At 37.7% G+C, this 21,786-nt stretch overlaps 1 protein-coding gene across 1 annotated transcript in view; it reads right to left on the bottom strand.

The window, feature by feature from the left end:
* Positions 1-573: 573 nt before the first annotated feature.
* The window catches only part of SACM1L (SAC1 like phosphatidylinositide phosphatase), a 29,562-nt gene continuing 8,349 nt past the window's right edge, over positions 574-21,786 (bottom strand). The window contains exons 3-20 of the mRNA XM_053938316.1: positions 20,111-20,185; positions 18,017-18,144; positions 16,906-17,055; positions 15,600-15,659; positions 13,995-14,028; positions 11,292-11,393; positions 10,471-10,556; positions 10,187-10,273; positions 9,683-9,751; positions 9,515-9,594; positions 7,960-8,058; positions 5,304-5,442; positions 5,008-5,077; positions 4,832-4,904; positions 4,285-4,378; positions 4,106-4,198; positions 3,369-3,426; positions 574-2,677 (exon numbers count right to left, since the gene is read on the bottom strand). Of these exons, the coding sequence (XP_053794291.1) occupies positions 2,541-2,677; positions 3,369-3,426; positions 4,106-4,198; positions 4,285-4,378; positions 4,832-4,904; positions 5,008-5,077; positions 5,304-5,442; positions 7,960-8,058; positions 9,515-9,594; positions 9,683-9,751; positions 10,187-10,273; positions 10,471-10,556; positions 11,292-11,393; positions 13,995-14,028; positions 15,600-15,659; positions 16,906-17,055; positions 18,017-18,144; positions 20,111-20,185 (1,634 nt within the window). The 3' untranslated portion in view covers positions 574-2,540. The remainder of the gene's footprint in view (positions 2,678-3,368; positions 3,427-4,105; positions 4,199-4,284; positions 4,379-4,831; positions 4,905-5,007; positions 5,078-5,303; positions 5,443-7,959; positions 8,059-9,514; positions 9,595-9,682; positions 9,752-10,186; positions 10,274-10,470; positions 10,557-11,291; positions 11,394-13,994; positions 14,029-15,599; positions 15,660-16,905; positions 17,056-18,016; positions 18,145-20,110; positions 20,186-21,786) is intronic.

Genomic DNA, 21,786 nt, shown 5'->3' with positions numbered 1-21,786 from the left:
TTAATTAAAAATAAATGTTAGTAAAGAAAAAACCAAATAGACTACTTCTTTTTAAACCTACTTTGAGCTTTACAAATAGGAAAAAATCCAAGGCCTAGAACCTGTAAAGCACTAATTTATTGTGAAAAAAGTTACAGCTTCAGGATCCAGAACAGTAATAGCAAGAATTTTCTCTGTGCTTGTCATTCTCTTCCCCCAGTGAAGGTAAAAAGGAAAGGAAGAAGACACCTTGAATTTTCACCTATTGGTATGACCAGCAAGGCACTGAAGTGCCCTTGTGAGGAAAGAGAGAGAGCCATCGGCCCTGAGCAGAGGTGACACTGGGGATGCAGCACTGGAGCACTCCAGCCACAGGTGCTCCAGAGAGAGATCCAGCCATGGCTGAGAGGAGTGAACATCTTCACAGTGCAGACTGGGATCAGGCACTGCCTGAGATCAGCACTGTTGGAGTGATGATCCCCACCTGCAATGAGCACCCACAAAACTGAAGCAGCCTTCAGGCATGAAACAGCTCCTAAGGAACAATTTGGGAACTGTCTGCTCCAAAGCACAAAATGCACTGCAGAGAGCACATGTAGAAAAGCTGAACATTTTATTGTCTTTTAAGAGTAGTACACCATTTGTGATTTTAGAAATACAGACTCTTTGCAAAGCACTGAAACACAGGTGCTTTCCAACTTCTAAAACCTACATTATTCTACGTCTTACAAACCTTTTATATTAGCAATTCAAGTTTGGTCTTTGCTGCAAGAAGTTCTTCACCAAAGATGCAACAACTCAGTTCTAGGCTGCAAGACAACTGAGCCAAGTTTCAAACTCCACCTGCCAGTGAGCCACCAGAACCATTACTTTCAAATATTGAGTCTATGATGTTCTTGTACTTTGTGCCCATGAGGGAGTTCACCTTTGAAAATTCTAAGTTAGGAGGATTTTCCAGTTAGCCACCAACTGGTATTTTTCCATTACAGCATCTAGAAGCAAACAGATACCTTGCAAGTACTAGTGCTCATAAATAGGTTATGTTTACACAAAACCCAGAGAGGCCTCCAGAAACATTCAAGGTTAAAATGAACAGTTGCAAAAAGAAAAAAAAAAAAAAAAAGAATCTGTACATATTTTCAGTCATGACACAAGGGAACACTGGAGTATCAGTGTTTTGTGTTCTAGCTTCAATAATGACACCTGTGCTAGCCCTAGTAGTATTCTACATGTTTGTCCCTTCCCCCCATTTAAATTTTATACTTGCAATCTGAATATACAGCTGTACTTACAGGAAATATTAAACAATGCACAGCGCCTTAAGCAAGTTCCATGTCTGGTTTTGAATAAACCATATAAAATAAGTGACAAAATAGTTTAAAATTGGTCCTTATTTTTATACAGCTTGGAAGCACTAAATTTAAAGACATACATGAACCAGCACAAATTAATCTGCAAGGTTTTTTTTGTCCTTTTTTTTTTTTCTTAAAAGAGTGTGTTACAGTATCATGCATGAAAAGCAAGCTGCTGCTCCCAAGTAGAAATATGGAGTTTAGACTTACTGCTTTCTTTTCAGGCTGTTATTCCTTCTTTCATAAATTATTTCAACATAACCAAGGATAGAAGCAGCTGACTAGCAAAACAATATGAAGTTCATCTTTCATCTTGTGACCCATTCTTAAAGTAATGAAGTACTTTGGAACTTTAGCATAAGGAAGGTTAAATAAACACTGCAAAAGACTTTTACATTCTTTGATTTTGTTTACATCTTCAGAAAGAAAATTCTACATTTTAACTCACTAACTACTGGATTTTCATATGGAGACTGTACTATTGAAACAGTGTAAGACATTTGCAACTTCAGGAACATCCAATTACACTGCCCTTTCACCCAAACAATGATTAGCAGAATATTGCATCAGTTCTAGATAAACAAGACAGGACAAAAACCTCATTTCAGAATAGCATTAAGATTCAAAATTCTTTCATATTTAGTGAAAAGAATCCACACACAAATATGCACGAAGGACTCCTTAACACAGACTTTATCACAACAAACGTAATCCAGCTGTAAGTCTGGACCAAGACTTTTTATTGGTAAGAAGCCATATTTGTTCAGAGATCCCTATCAGATGTTCCATTAATAATGCTGCAACATTTGGGTATTTTGAGTCATGAACAGCATCAAAGCTCTCTCCTGTCAAGGCCAAAAAACCGGCTGAAACAACCCAGGTGGAGCATGAGCTTCAGCAGTCCACTTAAGCTCCAAAACATTCCAGATGCCAAAAAACTGGCTTTTGTCTTTGCATTACCCCAGTAAGAGTGGAGCCCTGTCCACTAATGCAATATTCCAAAGACCATTGCAACTAAGACTGTCAAGTCAGGTCTCAGTTGAAAGCTACCACCACCACAGGACACCATTTCCTTACCCCTGACCCCTCCCCCATTGCCAAGGAAGAATGTTCATAAGAGCATTTTTTGGTGTGGAAAGCAGGTCAGTAGAGACTCCAAGTGTGGCTTGAAGAATCTTCAGTACCAAGCCGCTTTCCACACACACAAATTCAGTCCATCTTCTCCTTCTGGACCAGCTTGGGTGCATCTACAAAATCTTTGCCGTTGTAAAGGATGATAGCAAAAGTTCCAAAGCTGGCACTTCCCCAGAAAAGCACATAGGCCAGTGTCTCAGTCCATGTATCACCTGAGAAAAAGAGTCAGATAAAGCTTTTAGCTCATTATCTCCAATTAGCAGACAGTTTTACTTTAGGACAAATGCAAATATTTCAAGCTCTCCCTCAGAGATCTGTTGTCAAATGAAATCAGAAGTCTTTCACAGATCTTTTTCTGTTTCCTTGCCTTGGAATATTTGTATTTGCCACACACTTCTTGGAACACGTTGAACAGAGATCTGTGGAAGTCAGTCAAGAACTCTACTGGCAGTAATGTAAAAAAATGCAAGGCAAAAGCAGAAGGCAAAAACCTTCACCACTCCCAACACAGATTTAGATTAAAAGGAAATCCATCAGAACCAGGCTCATGGCTATATCTGACGGCTCTGAATTGTCTTTCTGCCCAAAATTAGACAGGTATTCCTCTGGGGCTTCATCCAGCCTACAATAAAGCTACAGGTCTACCAAGGTGCATCTAAATTTGGGGATAATTAATTGTCCCTTAATTGACTGCTAGATTAATTTTAACATTGTTTTCTATAGCACCTCAGTTTTTTCCACACTAATGATACAGTGCTAAACCTCAATCTCCAGAGCCATGTTCAAGCACCTTTTAGAATGTCAGAGAAGCAATTCTATACTGAACAGTTACTGGCAACCATTTACACCAAGTTCACAAAGAAATAACCCAGTTTTATAAAATTAAATTCAATAGTGACTTACCAGCCATTAGCAAACAAATAATGCACATGGAGAAAGCAACCACCATAATAATAGGCAACTGAGGAAAGAGAAACAGAATAATCACTTGATACACCAGTACATATGTTCCTTAATTTCCTTTAAGATGGTTTGTACTGTAAAGCTATTTACTTGCTTTGCTTCTCAATTCACCTGCATTCAGGTACAAATAAAAGTTTGGACAGTTCCAAAATTTGGAAGACTGTATTGAATAATTATGTTTAGAATTGAAATACACTTCCTGTGCATTTAAGTTTTATGCTTTAAAAAAATATACCAGTTAAACCCCATTATGTTCCCAAATCCCATTTCAAAATAGAAAGGGTGAAAATTTCAAAATAGAAGGGTGAAAAAAAATATGAAAAAAGTGGCGGGTTTGTGTTACAATCTATGCTTCTGCATGAAGTGTGAGAAAAGAAGTCCACAAGATTCTTCTGCAGAAGGAAACAGTCATTAATAGTGACTAGTAGAATTTCCCCCCTTCCACCTAGTGAAACATATTTGAAATAAAGGAAGCAGCAGTTTTTCCAATACCTCAAGGACACTCCATTTTCTGTCAAGGGAACAGTCTGGATTTAATCCTATAAGCATGTATCATAGAAACATTACCAGATTACAGGGATGCTTCATGACTAACAGACAAGTCCTATTCAGGCATAATGAAGCCAGGGACTGAATTGTTCTGTCTGTCTTATTACAAATAAAATCTCCATACTCACAGCTAAGAACTTCCAATCTTTCTTGACATGTAAAGGACTAGCAGGTTCTACTTCATCCACTGAATAATTTCCAAGAAAAAGATCAATCGCATCCTGGAAGAGAAAGGGAAGGCAAGAGTTAGAATGCACAACAATGTTTATCAAATACACTTCCCCATGGTTAAAAGCTTTTTACTTACTTGTCTAAATCCATCAGAAAAGTTGTTTTTGTAGTAACGTATTAATGAGTTCCAGCCATCCATTATTAAGCCCCACTGAGTTCTCTTCCCAGTTCTGCAAAAATAAATTGTGAAAAATATTTAAAATAGATGTATGACTTCAGGACTATAATTTCAGATTTACATTCCGTCATTATCCAGACGTGTACTACATTAAATGAACACCTGCACAGGAATACACTTATCTAGTGCTGCCTCTGCATTATTACCACAAATACTTGTAACAAAATTGTAAAATAAAATGACACTTCTTTCCATCAGACAATAGAAATGTGCATCTTCATGGCACACTGCCACTGCCTTGGTTTTCATTTCCAGATAGCCTTTACTTTCATATAAACACAGCAAAGAATCTGGAGATTTTAGTCTTTCTACCAGCTGAACCGTTGCAAAAAACTCATTTATAGCCTAAACCCTAGATTAATAACCTTCTTAGATATGAGGACTTGAAGAAAATCCCAAACATGCCCAAAAACCCAGAAGGCCCTTACAAGAAAGGCTGACTTGCCTTGTGTAATCGGTCTTTAAGGCACCAGTTCCAGCATATTGTTTGGCACAAGCATTAGCATTATCAGCCCATGCTGTGAATAGGAAAACAATAAGAAATATTAAGGAAGAATATTAATAATATTATATACTCTCTACTGAGAAAAAGTCATTGTTTGAACTCTATAAATACCCTACCATTTTTGTAGATTTTCTCAAAGTCTGCCTGCTCTTCAATTCTCTGTCCCACATGCAGAACACCTAGTCTCTGGAATAAAAAGCACATTGAGGCTTACTAGGAGTTTGATAGAAAAAATAGGATTTGCTTTCAAAAAAGCTGTATTTATCAAACTTGAGTCTAGTCAATGCAGCTCAAGTAAGTAGTACAGTAATTCCACTATGCAAGCTCTTACTGGAGCATTCAAGTTACATTTCCATTCCAAAGGAAAGCCTCTCTCCTCTTCTAGCTTGTCAGAGAAGAATAAAACATGTACCTGAAGCTGGGCCTGGAGAGACCTGCGTGCTAACAAGCTCTGGATCACGTTAGTCCGATCCAGGCAGTCCATGCAGTTACTGCGGAATGTTCCTTCCTGCTGAGTCACAGTTTTACCCTCCGAGTCAACTAGAAAGTAACTAACACATACAAATACACATATTTAGAGATAACAGTCCATATAAAGCACATGTTTTCACAAGTAAATATCCTAGCAACCAAACCACAATTGTCCTGAGCATTTGATGAGCACTCAGGCATATCTTCAAACTTTGACGCCTCCCTGAATTCTTGCCATACTGAAAAACAGCACCAATGGATTTAGCAATCTCAGGGCAGTATTCACTCCTACCATTCAGAAAGTCAATGAGCAATATTGAGTTATATGCTACTGGGAAGAGCAACTGGTACAAAATCAGGGACTTGTGTTTTTTTTTTTTTTTCCCAGGTATTTTAGTGTCCCAGCTCCACAGATACAAAAATCATTAGCAGAGCCTAGAAGCAGAAGTAATCAGATTTGTTGGTAAGTGGTCACCAGTTCAACCCAGTCACCAGTGCATAAGAAGTCATCTAAGTTGCCAGGCACATTTCCTCCAAGAAGGTACTTAGATTTTTTTTTTTTAAGGGTGCTTGCAAAATAAGGAAAAATCTGCTACTGTTGCATGCCATTCTCTCCATTATGTGAACGTGGTGGGAGGAACCAAATATTCCCCCTTGCATATGCTGATTATTACCTCAATCTTTTAAATCCACGAAACTAGGTGTTTTCCAGTAGTTGATAACAAACAGCTCATTTTAAATACGGAATTACACACCTGCATTCCAATGCTGAGCAGGTAGAACAAATATTCCAATCTACTTATCAGCTGGATGTGTGAATGGGACAGAAATATGCCTGTCCAGCCACAGCATGAAACTTCCAGTTGTCTACAGGTTTATAGATTATAATCCATAGATTAAGTTACTCCAATAAGTAATTAGGAACTCTGGACTAGCATATAATCCACTGTTACTGTAGAGCATTTTTATCAAGAGCCTTAGCATTTTTATCAGGAGCCTTAGAAACACATTAATTTACTTTGATTAATCTTGTGTTTTCTTTTTAGGAGTTATTTTCAGCATTCTTGACCTAGTTTTGTTAAACCATGTTTTACATTGTTGAAGAAGATGATAGTACCTGTGAAATCTTCCTTTCCCCCCCAAGTTTTGGCTACTACTGATATTAGTATAAGATCGTTTGTTATTATCCTCATTAACTAGATATGTCTATTCTTAAATGCTGCATCTCCTATAGCTGCTCTAAAATTTTTTTAACTAACAAAAACCACCTCCATGAACCCAGCTCTCCTTTCTGACAGATCTTCCACAACTGGATTTAGCCTGCAGAAAATAAGAGTTGTTTACCTCCCTAGGGGTTGCAAAGCTATTTTCTGGGGAGACAGAACTCAGACTTCTCTGTTCCTATTTAAGCAATAGTCCTTACAGATGAAATATAACAAGTTAAGTTAGAGCCAGCCTAATCCTGAGAACAAGTCTTCAATTTTTATCTTGTTTAAGAGATGGCTTTTTTTTTCTTCATTTCAAGGAAATCTGGTTATTTTCTATGCCTCCATTGGCATAGTAAACAAGTTAAGGAATTCAGTATTAATTCTAAGAATAAAGGATCCTTGTAGTTTTTTCCTATATAGCAATCTTATTTCTCCTTATTTGAGGTGCTCAAAGTCAATTTATTCATTAGGTCTTTATGAGTTTTTAAGGCTTTTTTTTTTTGTGGTAGACAGAGAATATTAACTTTTATATCATTCCTGTAGCCATCATTTCAGGCAAGCCACTTTATTAACAAGACTCTAGTCCACACCTTACCTCATTTTATTTTGTTAGGATAGACTATACCACTGCCAGTTTTGTAATATTTTAGCTAATCTACTTTGTGCTTTAGTCACAAGGCTTCAGGAACAGGAAGGAAGCAATCAGAAAAGCAGAACAAAGTAAACTATTTCCCTAGCAGGTCCACAAGTAGCTATGACCAAAAACACACTTCTGGTACTAAAGACTTGAATTGGACATTTTGTGTATTTTTATATGACTAGAGAAAATGATAATTTGTTTCCCTGTGGATTAGTTATATAAGCAAGGGCTAACAACCAATGCCAGTGCAAGGTTTGGAGCCACAACAATGTGCATTAGAGAAAACACTTTAACAAATGCCTGTGGAAGGAGCACCCAATGTTTTACACTATGAGGCAGAACAGTTTGCTGTCAACACAACCTGGAATTACTATGGATGAAAAAAATATAATGTAAGGAGACTTTCTTTTAAATAGCTCCAGTTGTATGCATGTTCATTTCTTTGTCTAACCTTTTACCCAACCTTAACAAAGGCAGCTCTTGTCACAACTCAGGGCTGCTGCAATTCTCAGACCCACTTTATTGAGAGGCAAGACGAGCTCTACATCCTACCCCCCACCAGGTCTCTAACCTTGCACATGGTGTCAGCAAGACACCAGAGATATGGACACACTAATGCACACAAATGCATCTTCTTCACAGAAGACCACAGAAGGTCTGTATTACTGTGCCTTAATGCAAGACAACAGAAACTATGAGGAAGTGGTCTCATTTTAACAGCACAGAGATTAAGAACTGCAGAGCCTTACCTGAACTCATCTTGCTGGTCTGCCAGTTGATCCATCAAAATCTGAAGCCGATCCCACCTCATCCGACTGCACTCTTTATGGAAGTCAAACGCCACGTATCTGTTCAGAGAGAAGCAGTTTTTCGGATTACATATGTACTGCAGTGAAGGTAACAGAAAACCCTACAGCAAAAGGCTGATTTAAAAAAACAGGTAGTGACAGAGGATTTGTTTTTCTTTAGATGCTGCACCCTTAGTGTGAATGGTGACACCATTTAAAATTCACAAAATGCCATTAGTCTGGGGAAGCACACATTGTGTTCCAAGTTCTATATATGTTCCATTCTATGTTCTGGCTAATATTTTTCCTCCAGAAAGTACAGAAGGGATACAAATCTTATTTAATGTCTTTTTTTTTTCCCACCAGGATTCTTTTGTTCTCTGTTCACTTTGAACTAGACGCAGGTGTTGAAATCCAACATTTTTTGCTGGCATAATTCCCTCAATAACTCTAGGAACCTGAGACAGGTTCTGTATAAGCAGCTAACCTAACTGTCATAAGAAAATTAAGCAGCTACTGACTTGGAACAAAATTTTAACAGCTGATTTCTGGCAAGAGGTACTCTAAATGAGTGGTGCTTGATTAATTAAACATTTGTATGTATATGTCTGCTGTGAATTACAGGCATTACATTCCTCTCCTCAAGCATTCATAGCCCAAAAGTCATTTGACAAGATTTCAGGACTATGCATGAAGAAAGATGGTCTATACACACTGAAACAAGTAACTGAAGCCTCGAGTTTGACTCTGACAGGTAAACACCATCAAAAACAAAAACAGGTAAACAACATCAAAAATCCAAGAAAGTGGATTTTGATAGCAGTAGTAAAACAGGGCTGCCAAACATCACTTTTGAACATATACAGAACATCACCAAAATGCACCTTCACAAAATTCCACACCTTGGTTTCCATCAGATGACTTTATAGCAAATATGCACAGGATAAAAAAATGGCACAGTAATTTCAAGGATAAGGTAGAGGGGCAAATATCTGCGTGAGCTGGATACAAGCCCTCCCTCCAGAAATTAACAAAAGCAAGCACAGACAGGTTGTAAAATTGTGTACTGCACTCCTTATTCCCACAAAGAGATGGAATTTCTCATAATCCAAGTGGCTTCTCCACTCTTGGCCTGTTGTTACACTGAGCTCCAGGCATTTAAATTACTTGTTCCCCTTACTGTTCCATCCTGTTTTGCTCACATGCAGCGCTGCCTCACTACATTAGCAATGTAACCAAGCCCTTTTGCCAGAAGCTAGCTCTACGGGGCACGATCTTTTTCCTAAAATGCAGAAGAGCTCCACTGCATACTGTGACTCCAATACTGGCATTACCATTGCCTCTGAAATTCCTTCTTTATTCGGCCTGTGTCCTCTCTTAGCAAGTCACTTCATAAACATAAAATGCAAACAAATCACAGAGTTGGTAAAGGCCCCCAAAGAGCTGACCACTCTATGGATCTCAGAAGGAATGCTTAACCTGTAAAACAAAATGTATCACTTCATGTCACATGTACCTGACCATTCCATTTGCCATGCTGTTCACCATTTTTGAAAAGGTTTGCTCAAGAGGCTTCTCAGAGCCTTTTTGGTTAACCTGGGAAAAGGGAAAACAGAGACAGAATTACTCAAAAGCCTGCTTAAAAGAACAACAACTTTTTCAGGAAGAACAAGTGAAAGCATACCAAGTTGACAATCATTTGCTTTCCATAGCTAATTATTTGTGAGTCAAAATGTCTTTGGAAGCCATCCATCTGGAAGAGAAAGGAAATGGGTTGACAGATGTACACTACTATTAAGATCTGTGCTTTACAAGAAAGCACCAATATTTTTGATGATTCTTAAAACTAAGTGTTTGATGTTCTCTATTATGCCAATACATTCCCACTTTCCTCCTCCCAGTCCATTCAGTTCCCCTCATTAAACATGCTACACATAAAGAGTATTGTACAGCTACTAAAACTGCTGCAAACAGAATCCAAAGAGAAACTACCCTCACTGATGCTTGCACTTTTTTCAGCCTTTTAATTCATTATAAGAAGTACAAGGTTTCTTGCTATTACTTTCAAAAAAGTAATGCTCAATCCAGTATCGCTGATTTTTATTCTTCTAATTACACTTTGCATCCCTATCACACAAAGATGAGCCCAGTAACATGTTAAAACCCCAAGACACAAACACTCACATACATGGTTTACTGACTTGCTGATCTGTGGCTTTGGTTTATACTTGAGGTTTGGTCTTTGAGACCAGAAAAAAGGAATAGATCCACGGGTCTGCAAAAGAATGGTAATGGTTTTAAACAGCAGAATTTACAAAACCCACTTGACATTGAAAAATAAAGCATCCAGGTTTATTTTGTTAAACTAATTCAGTCTGTTTGCTTAGTTTATGTTTTTAAATATAGATTGTATATACAATATACAAGTAAGACAGAGCTATCTAGTATCTATGTTCCTTACGGCAACTTTACCTGAACAAATGATGCTTTGCTCCCCTTGTAATGCACAATTTGTTCTGTCTCAACAAAGTTAGCAGCGTGCCCTTCTGAATCAATACCTGTGAAGGAAAAAGACCACGTTAGCCAGCTCAGCCTGCCTGCAAAACAGTGACAGCACATCAGCAAAAGGCTTCCTTCCCCTCCCTTTTAAGTCCTCACAGGAAGCACAGAGCTGTCTGACAACGTAAAATTAAACACACCCTTGGTAAAAGTTTAACATGATCTGCACCAAATTTAAGCAGAACTGTGCTTCTTCAAGTTAACACATTTTTATATTTCTAGCACTAGAGATTATCATTTAATATGAAATAAAATACCAGTGGTCTGAAATGAAAATATTCACCATTCTGTAACAATGGTACTGCAGAAATGGACAAATTTCTTCAAAAGCATGTATGCTGGGACTAAGAACAGAGAAAGTAATTTAAATTCATTTCCCTGTTTGCTTTTTAACTTGAAACAATTGGAGAACACCACTGAGGGCTCCCCTGCCAGCACCAGTGATGCTCTTAGCTGGTTTACTGCTAGATGAAAAGGGCTATTACACATTTGCATTTAGCACCAATGAAAACAGACATCTGTTAAAAATCACTACAAAACTTTTGCAGTTACGTCTTAAAGACATGAAGAAGAATCAGTTTTTATAAATACCAAAAAATGCTTCAGTTCCTAATATTTTCTTTGAGAGGAAGAAGCCCAAAACAAACGAAATGTTTTTTTCATTTACTCTTAAAGGTAACTCACATGTGCAGATGGAACACATATTTTTTTAATAAATCAGTTTTTTCTTTTACCTCTTACATAGTAGCGTACACCAGCCCTGAAACAGCTTCTTCTGGAAACAAGCAGCCAGTCAAAACACTTGCCATTAATAGAACAAGAGTGCATAGTGATAACTGATGAACAACACTCAGGAAAAACCTCAATGTTTCATTAGGATATTTTTACACATCAACAGGTAGGAAACTTCAAGGAACCAAGAGACTACATTTAAATAAATCTGTGAACATTTGTCACCCCAACAACAGTTGAACACTAAACTGGAGAGACAGCAACAATATGCACATTGCAAAACAACACTCTATGGTCATGTCACTGATGAACAGACATTAAAACTGCTGTAACTTTGAGAAAATGTGATTTCAAAGAAGTTTATTCTGGGTCTTATGGTCCTAATTAAAAATTAGGAATCCATCTCATCCATAATTTTATTATACTACCTTAACAGCTTCTTGCCCCTATTGCTTTTAAAAATGAACAACTACTTCAAAAATACCTCCTCAAATTGTTTTCTAGGCTTTTAGAAGAGTAAATATCTTGGGATATGTATTTTGCACTCATAAGTGCAATATACATCACATCTACAAATGCCAGAACTAGCAGTAAAATAGACTGGCTTTCAAATCCATGTGAAGAAAAAATGAACACGCACCAGGATTCCAGTGAGGACTTCTCACACAAGAATGGTTTCCTGTAGCCTGGGCTACATACCCAAAGTGCCAAATGCACCTGGGACTACCCAACAAACAGGGGCAATGACAACTAGTTTCAGCTTTACTCTTGTTTTGTGCTACTTGTAGTGGCACTTATTTGGACTGCAGTAAGCTACCAAGTCTAATAGAGATCAGCACTCATGAAAAATTTCTTCAGGTAGATTCACCAGCTTGCATGCTTTGCCCCTAAAAACTGAAACCTATCACTTTAAAGCAAGCAAAAGATCAAAATGGTCAATTTTTAAATTAGTGTACTGCAGTCTTCTCTTTGAGGAATCTAGATACTTCATCTCAAGTGAAATTTAGGCTCTGTATCTATGATTCAATTGGGACATAAAGCACCTGCATCACACATGAGCACCTCAGCTACGTTAAAGAACACACTGGTTTCATACATGAGTCATCTTGATTTCTGTTTGTATTTATGCCAATACTGTTTGTAAACAACCTCCCAAAAATAGAATACAAATTGTCCCCATCCAGAATGTTCTCACAATTCATAAATTAAGGCTGAAAAATACCCATTCCTCTATTTTCCTGGAAAATTACTGCCAGGTCCTCCAACCTTTAATTCAACATTTGTACAGCCAACAGTATTCTCCAAGAAAGGTTACCTCTAACCTTAGCTGCTTAGCAATTGCCAGCCCATTTTCTGTTGGCAATCTGTGCTCACTTAAAATGATAACTTGCTATTAGCAACTTCCACATAAAAGGACCAGACAGAATTTACTGTTCTTTAGAAGGGCTTTGGTTTGGAGCAGCAAGGGAAATACTAAATGTAGTTTAGGGCTTCAGGTGATCAAAATCTCAACTATCCAAGTCCATTATTTTTCATCACTGCAAGACTAGAAGCTCAGTACACGTAGTTGAGAAAATGTATTTGAGTTTATATGGGGGGGGGAAAGAACCTTTGATATTATTGAAATATCTGCTAGTGGCACTGTAACAATTCTGCTGAGGGGTCCTCTTAGCATTTTTACTGCAAGAAATCCCATTTCTTCAAATTCCTGAGTTCTCTACGGTTTTGCTGCAATTCTTCTTCAAAAAACGTTACTTATGCTATTTTTTATACAGTGAAAAAACAGGATCGAGGAAGGAGTTAATTGCAGTCTGTCAGTTGTTAATTGCAATTTACCCAGAACCAGCAAGATAAGGATTAGGGTGTTTCAATGGTTCCCTTTTGCTATCTTTCCTTTGTCTCTCTGCCTACTCCTATAACATTTTCCATTAAATGAAGTCACACGAAAGGACTGGAGATCTGCCAGCTGCTGACAGTCCTATCAGATCAACCAATTCCATTTGGAAGCCATTCCCTGCACACACCTGAGGGGCCTTTGCAATGGATGAACAAAGCAGAACATGGCAGGAGTTGCTCCGTCCAGTCTTGCTAGTCTTTTTCATACTATCAGTCCAGGAGCAACTACCTGGAACTTATTGTTTACCACACACTATCTCCAGAAAGCGTTCAGCTTCCTTGCAGCATTCATCCCTTCTCAAAAATAAACTCTTGACTGCTTTGCTAAAAAGGCTGTTTCCCAAAGCATTAGTGCAGGAAAAGCAGCTGCCCAGGAAAAGCATTCCAGGAGCCTTCAGCAGAACTTAACCTTTTATTCATCAACATCCATAAACACTCCTTCAAGTCAAAACTGTTCTCCCTTATTTTGTATCTGAAGTAAATGCATCCTTATAGCAAGATAAAGTACTAAAGCTGATGGGAGAGCATTTGCCATATTAATCTTAACCTTCCCACTGAAAGACAGTTATGCAAACCATGACTGTAAAATTAAATACATTAAGCCTTCAAAGCAGAATATTCAAGGGAGTTAACACACAAGTGGACTATCAAACAATATGTAACACCCATATATGAGCAAACTATGACTTATTTCTGACAATGTGCTCTATGTTAAAATTGCCCGTGTAACAATAGAGCAGCCTCACAGCAGCCATTTTGCTACTGGACTACCCATATCCAGCACACAGCTTTACAACACAAAAGGATACATCCATGCATCACTGGTGTGGCAAACCTATGGATCTGAAACACACAAACACATGTTAAAAATATTAAACACTAGTAGCCAAAAAAGGTGAGTAACTATGCCTACGGCTTTTGTGGTAGTTTCATATACTTTATATCATTTACTTTTTGTTTAGGGTGAAACATTCCTGAGAAAAAAAAAAAGTTCAGGGAAAACAGCAACACATGCAATCCTTATCAGCAGGAAGAAAAAAGTAAAAGTCTAATCCTAATTAAGCAGCCTGGACAAAAAAAACAAAAGCAAGCTGCTTTGTCCTCCCTATACTTTGTCCGTCCCATTTACTCTCCTACAAACATGCCAGATATAAAGCAATACTTGCTGAAAATCTTGGACATGGTGTGTTTGCTTTACCTCCACAGAAGAACATATGCAGAGACAGTAGTTACAGAAGCCTTCAGTAAGATGTATTTTTATGTGATTAATACTCAAAATGCCTGTTCCAGGGTTTTTCCTATCTTGCCATTCCTGAATAACTAAATCTTTCAAGAAAACTTTAAAGTTCAATACTAGAAGTCAGAAATTACACACTTAACATTACCTGAAATTGTTCCTGCATCAAGCCATCTGTAATCAATGTGAGGGGAAGCATAGCCTAAAAATATCAGTTATCTCCCTTTTCAGCTTCTGTGTTTTGCCCCCAGGTCTGTTTTCACTAGCCAGCCACACACAGCTTCCCTCTCATTTCCCAAGCTTTATTTGCACAGCACTATGCAAACTTTACACCCAGTAATATGCCCAAAAGCCCTTCTCTAATTCATATCTTCACATTCCAGAAGCACTGCACAATCCAGCTTTTTGGAACAGTGCTGTCTAATGTAACAGCACATCTCCACAGGTTACCGAGGCAGAAATAGAAGCTATGCGTCACTTGCTTTGATAAATGCAAAGCACTGATGGAGAGAGGAGGCTGCTGTAGTGCAGGCAATCCAAGGAGTTTAACAGACAGAGGATATCTCTGGTAGGAAGGAGCTTAGACAGTCTGGCCATTAAGGTGCCACAGCTGTGGCTCATGGTCATGCACTTGTATTTGCTGGACTAAGTGAATTCAAAGGTTACACTGTGCTAGTCTTCGTTTGAAATAAACTGGAAGAATCTAAACTGTCAGTCTTACTCTTAATTACCAGCTTTATGATCTGTTCACTAGCAAAATGGAATTTAAACTGAACACATAAGAGAATGATGTGAGACAGTCTTAGGGAAAAAAAAGCGATGAACTGGACCTTGCCTATACCCAAACATAAATAAGTAGCTAAACTTCAAGATGCTTGAGAAGCATACATTGTGCAGTGTAACTTCCCCTTTGGTTTATATGAGCAGCTATCTTCACAGCACAGTATCTTCAAATACTGACACTTCCAAAAAATTTGCTTTCTAGAAGTAACACTGAGGACATTGACAAAGTTGGAAGTCTGAAAGCAGAAGACTCACTGTGCTAAACTAGATGATGATTAGCCATATTATACTAGATTCTGGCTGTCTGAAAGAGACAGAACCACAAAAAGCTGTTGCATACTTACAGCAAAAGTGTATTTGTTCTCTATTAACAGAATCATTATTAAGTGTTTACCTCTGGTTGAGCAGTAAATTCTCTCAGAAGGTGTCCATTCCATACAAACCGCGGATCTGCCTGCAGCAAGACAAAAAGCCAACATGCTTTTAGAAACTAAGTTCTGTCTAATTCAATATAAAGGCAGTATCATAGTATCCATGTGTCATGTAAGTTTACATGAACAGTTCCCTTCTTTCATCAGTAGCCTTCATATCTTCAACTAGAAATCTAAACAAAGACTGGAGAGAGCTATTCTTTTAACTGCTCTTAAGGGTGTTGCCTGACACTTCTAAACTGTTAACAACTGAGTTGCAGAACGTAATGCATTGGTGCCCCTATGATGGGGTTGTTTCCTTCTACCAGTACTGTTAAAAAAAAACAACACAAATATCAAACAAAAACACCCACACTCCAAACACTGGAGTCTTGCAGAAGCAAACCGGAGATGTTCAAAACTGCCACCATCCTTGTGATAAGCCATTATACTACAGCCATGGATGGGCATATGAAATTACACTGCAATAATTTTAACCATCCAAGATCTGAATTTACTTGAAAGTGATGTTTTTTACGGTACTTTGCCTTTCACACAACCTTATGAAGTGACACAATTTTAAGGCAAACCAATCCTTTTGTGTCCTTGCTCTCTCTGGCAAGAGCACTGCCCAAGCAACATTTGATGGTGCTAAACAATCCCCAAATGTAAACAGTTTTTTCAATATTAAAAAACCAAAACAAAACAAAAACCCATCAATACAGACGCAAGAGAACCTCAAGCTCAAACTGCTTTTGGCTGTTGTCTTTAAGACAAAAGCAGCATACTAAATTCATGCTTCACACAAAGAATTGGAATACTTTAGAAAGAATACAACATCCCAAGACTGACAGCCATAAAACCTGCATATCTATTCCAAGTTATCCCGGAAAGGAATATGAACACAAGTAAACTTATCCTACTTTGGATTCCTTCCCTACACTCCAGGTCAAAGGAATTACTTGCTTTCTCTCCATTTTTCTGCTTAGCTCCTCCTTCTTGTAATTAGAAATGTTCAAATTAGAGGCAAAATTTAATTTATTTTGGATTTTTCAAAATCCATTTAAAGTATACTTTAGGAAGTACTTCTAACTGCCAATCTGGAAGTCACATCAGATTAGAACAGATCCCTGGAACGTCACGCTCACGAGCTATGAGACTTGCACAGACCAGCGTGTTCCAACACAATCCCGAACAGCTTGGATAAAACACCAGCATCATTTAAACATCATCTGCATCAAACTAACTGACAATTTGCAACACAGACACAAAGCAAACTCAAATCCTTACCCTCTCTAGAAGGCTCATCTCCTGGAACTCTGGGCTCGTGTTGGCCAGCCGTTGAAGGGTGTGTGTTAGGTCGTAGGTTGTAGAGAAGTAAAATCCGTCCACGCTCAAGACATGATTAAGCATTGATAAAAATACCTTATTGTCCTGCAACTGTTGAGATGAGGAAAGAACAGAAGAGCTGTCATATACTGCTATCAAAATATTTTACTCTTGTAAGCTACCACTACTTTTTGAAGTGATGAGATGAATTTTGCTAGTGTTCTAGCAATACATGACATCATCCAGAGATTACCATACAAGAAGGAAAGCATGAGAGTGCAATTCTGATACCAGCTCACTGGTAACTTGCAGCTAGCACACTGCAACCAAATTCTGCAACAACAGTGGAGAACAGAGAACAGCATTTCTGTGAGGTAAATAGCTACTGATATCTAACAACTTCCAAGCAAAAGGGAAGCTGTTAGTTTCCCTGAAAACCATTCAGTCAAAAAACCCAAAAAACAAGATTGCAAGACGAAAGAATAGTTATAATCTGTGTTCTGGTTCAGCCTCATTTGTTTCCTGAAAAAGCATCAAATTCCCTTCCAGCTCCATTGGTTAGATACCCTGACCTGCTCTTTATCAATCCACTAAACGTCTGTTTAAAAAAAAAATCTTTCACCTATCCCTCTCTCAAAAAAAATAAATGTCAATTCTTCCCTGCTGAGTAACTATGTAATTGAGCAATTCCATAAAGAAAGCAAGACAGGTAAGGTGACAGCTATGCAGTTTATTGTAGGGGCTGTCAGAAGAGTAAACCTCTGAGAAAGACTTAACAGAAGCATTAGGAAGGGTGTACCATGTTAATAGAAGCAAAAACGCACATCCATAATCTGCAGATGATATTCTAAGTTGCACCGTGTGAGTTTATCATATTGAATGCCATGATTTTATATATATCTATACACAAATACTACAGCCAATCTAGTATTGTGAACAAACAAACAAAAAAAAAGGTATTGTACAAACAGCTTCTTAAAAAAAATTTATATCTTCCTCAAATTAGGTCCTGTGGCAATGAGCCTTAACATACAATAACATTCCTCCACACTCCCCTAGTCAAGGTACCTACCTGAATATCAGTTAAGTGCAGCATGGTTTTTTTGTAGGAGAGGATGTCAAAGTCTGTTGCTTTCCAGATTGCATGACTGAAAATCTCACCTACTTTTTTCTTCTTTGTTATTACAATAAGATATGTGCCTGTAAATCAGAAAGAACAAAGTTTAACAAAAACAAACAAAAAAACCAAACCAAAAACAAAACAACCCCCCCCCCCCCAAAAAAAAAAGAGCTGCATGTATTAAGAAAAGCAGCCTATATCCATATCGGAAAACTGAAACCAACAGGACTTTGTGTTCTTAAGTGTAACAAAAGTGTAACAAAAGTGTAACAAAGTGTAACAAAACCCACAGGTGGAGCAAAAGCAAAACATACTTTCTAAGCTATCCACTTCTCTATGCTCAGAGATCTTGAGCTGCTCATTAAGTTTAAGAAATTTTTAAAAAGTGGGCAAGAAAGTGTCACCTACTCCTGATCAGAGACAGTCTGAAAATCTTCAGGTTTGCAAACTCAGAAAGAGGCCAATGCTCTTGAACGTGGTTTGAAAAGCACAGAGTAAGTCCAAAATACATGAAAGTAAGCATGCTTCAAAAGCCAAAAAGACTATTCATCTTATCATGAAAAAACAAAAATATTCCTCCTAACAGATGCAAAACAGTACAAAGATTTGGGGCTCTTTTTAGCAATTTAAGACAGGAAGCTTGCTGTTTCCCTGATTGCCTAAGTAACAAAGAAAAAACCCACCCCATAATCATGGACAGTTCACTCAGAGCAATTAATTTACACTTGCTGGTGAACACAACACAACCGTATTTCTAAGCATAGTGTGTCATCTTGTTTTTGAAGAAAAAGTTTACTTTTAATACTGCAATAGGCAAAGAATATTTATATTTGTTAAAGATGCTGCATTGCTAGACACAGGGCCAGTTTTGCAGTTAACAGCAGTAAACTGCCTAATAACACTTAGCTAAACATTTAATTTAACTGATAACATCTTAACTTTGACAGCTGTATGCCAATACTCAGTGCAAAGCTCTGGAGGATAAAATGAAAAAAACCCCAAGCTTTTAAGAGACTTAACATATTCTATATTTTATTTAATATTCAGGCAGATGAATAGTAGTCACTACCAAGTCTGTAAGTGGTGAAAATTCCCCTTTGAGTTTTAAAAGAGTCAGCACTCGTCAAGTCCCTAAGACACATGTATCCATTACATTGCTCTTACTCTGCAAAACCCACAATTCTTTAGAATATGGGCATAGAAAGTTCAGCAGTTTTAAGATCCTGTAGAAGTCACTGCATTCAACACAGTCACCCTTTGCCTCAGTTGGGAATACTGCAGTGAGTGATCTTTAGTCCTTTCTAAATACAGGCATTTTATTCAGTATGTATTCTGCTTATTACATCATTTTTCAGAGTATTTTAGTCTCAAACTCTACCGAATTCCACAAAAAGGATTGTTGGAGCAGCAATGCTTACCTTCCCAAAAGCTTACACTTTATGCATCAGGTGTATTCATGACACTGGCTGCTTAGACCTGACCACTGAGACACTTAGAAAAACAGGACAACTTATTCTTACATTATCCTAAAACTCCCTAAACTTAGCATTGTTCCAGTCTGCCCTTTTCCTTCTCATAATGAATTTTCTTCATATTTGTAGGGCAGTTGCAACACAATCATTACTTGAACAGCTGCATCTACTTGTCTATCATCCAGTCACTCTCAGCTATTTGTGTACCATGATTATTGATGAAGCTTCACAACACAACACTTACTGTTGCATCAAATCCTGCGGCTCAGATTAAAATAGTTACAAAGAAAAAAGTAGATGAGGTTCTTTGCACTCATTTGAAATGCATTCCTTGTAACTCAAACAACTGCCAGTTAACCCTACCTTTAGAGTACCTCCTGGTTTAAGAGTTACACACACATTCATGATAAAGAAGGTTTGGATACCTCCATCCTCTAGAAGCCACAAGGAAAGCCTATCATACTGATGAAAGTGCATACTCAGATTCTTGCAAATACTATTTTTGCCATTGAAGCTTCTTTAGCAATCTATTTTGTCTAAGTATTTTTAAAGAGCACGGGTCTGTTCTCCTTACCTGCCACCAATCGGATTGTTCCCAAAATACCAAATATAGGCCTTGTAACAGCTGAAGGGGGAACATCTTTTTTAACTGAAAAACAGAGGAAAAGAATATCAAAATTTCAGACTGCTTATTTCATGACTGTGTTGGAACTAGGTTTCTCCAGCCTTCCTGGTCAAAACAAATTTTGCTACAGTATAAGTGTATTTACAGATAAGTATATAAGTATATTTAAGTATAAGAAGCAAAGCATCAGAATTTCAAATCCTGATGGAGCTTTGGGAGGAGGATCTGGGATTCTAACCCACTTTCTAACCAATATCTCACGTTTAATCAAAGCAGTCATTCAATTAAATAAATACAAGCTTATTTTCATGATACTATAGCAAGTAGACTCCTCAACAATGTATTGTCCTGCCAGCTTCCAGAATCTTTGTTTTGAAGCCATCAAGACATAAAGGATAACCGTACCAAAAGTGCTTGTGCCTCCCATGTCTGTTTGCATCTTCTGAGCCTTAGTCTATTTCTGTATCAGAAGACCTAAGCTGTCCCTGCAAAACTACCAACAGTAGCATACATGTGGCAAGGAACACAGTATTCCGAAAAACATACCAAGAGATCCAAAAAGTAACCAAATATCAATTAGAAGTCTTAGCATGTGTAAGTTTAATCTATTTACATTTCTATAACAACAGAAGATATTTTAGAGAAATCTAAAGAAACTCAAACTAGAATGAAGCATTTTCCCAGAACTCAGAAAACTAAGAAAGGTAACCCTTAAATCTTCTTTTGCTTTAAACACCTTGCAGGTTCATCTGATATAAGAGCAGTAGTGAGAGAGATGTAAACTGACAAAAGACTTGGGATAACTATCTTGACAGTTTTGAAGGAGAAATTGAAATAATATATTGTGATACCAAAAGTATCAGTGGGATGGGCACACTGCTCTTACATGAAGTATACAAGAAGCCTAATAAAAGAGAGAGAATGACTGCTTTTATATTACTATTACTGTAGCATTTCTATCTGCTTAGAGATCAGGAATACCGTGGTACCAAACTCCTGAAGTATCAAAAAGGAAGTCTCCCAGTGCCTTCATTTTATTTATGTTATTTACTTTATTTATGTTATTTAATCAATCATATTTACTTTATTTACATTATTTAATCAAAGTTCTTTGTTTCATACTCCTTAAAAAATGTAACTAAAATTTTCAAGACATCAACAGGCTTAAGACTCTTCCCATGGACATTTGAATCTGGATTTGCAACACAGAATGAAAATTTAGAGTAATGGGTTTTTTACTGTTGCTATTTCTGAAGGCTTTATGAAAAGTCAGGTTTTAGTTTTATATAAAAGACAGCACAATTTGCAAAAGCTGAAGAACCCCAGTGTTCAATCCTTTCTCTGTTTGATCTTGAACCTCTAGCACCAACCCCAGCTAGCCTGAATGAGTCAGCTTCCCCTGTGATGGACAGTCTTACTAAGGAACAGGCAAGCACTATCACCCTGGTAACACACAGCACCAAACCCACAGCCAAAAAGCATTTGAAACAAAGCCCTGCAGAACAGAAGAGAAAGCATTGTTTTAAACAGTAACTAAAAAACAATTATGTCAGTATCATCTCAGTAATGTTCTGAAGATCTTCAAAAAGGACAGAGAAGACTGTATTGAGAAATACTGGTGAGGA

Source organism: Vidua chalybeata, chromosome 1 (genome assembly GCF_026979565.1).
Source record: "Vidua chalybeata isolate OUT-0048 chromosome 1, bVidCha1 merged haplotype, whole genome shotgun sequence".
Taxonomy (NCBI): Eukaryota; Metazoa; Chordata; class Aves; order Passeriformes; family Viduidae; genus Vidua; species Vidua chalybeata.
The sequence above is the reverse complement of the archived record's forward strand: the minus strand, read 5'-3'. Positions and strand labels throughout refer to the sequence as shown.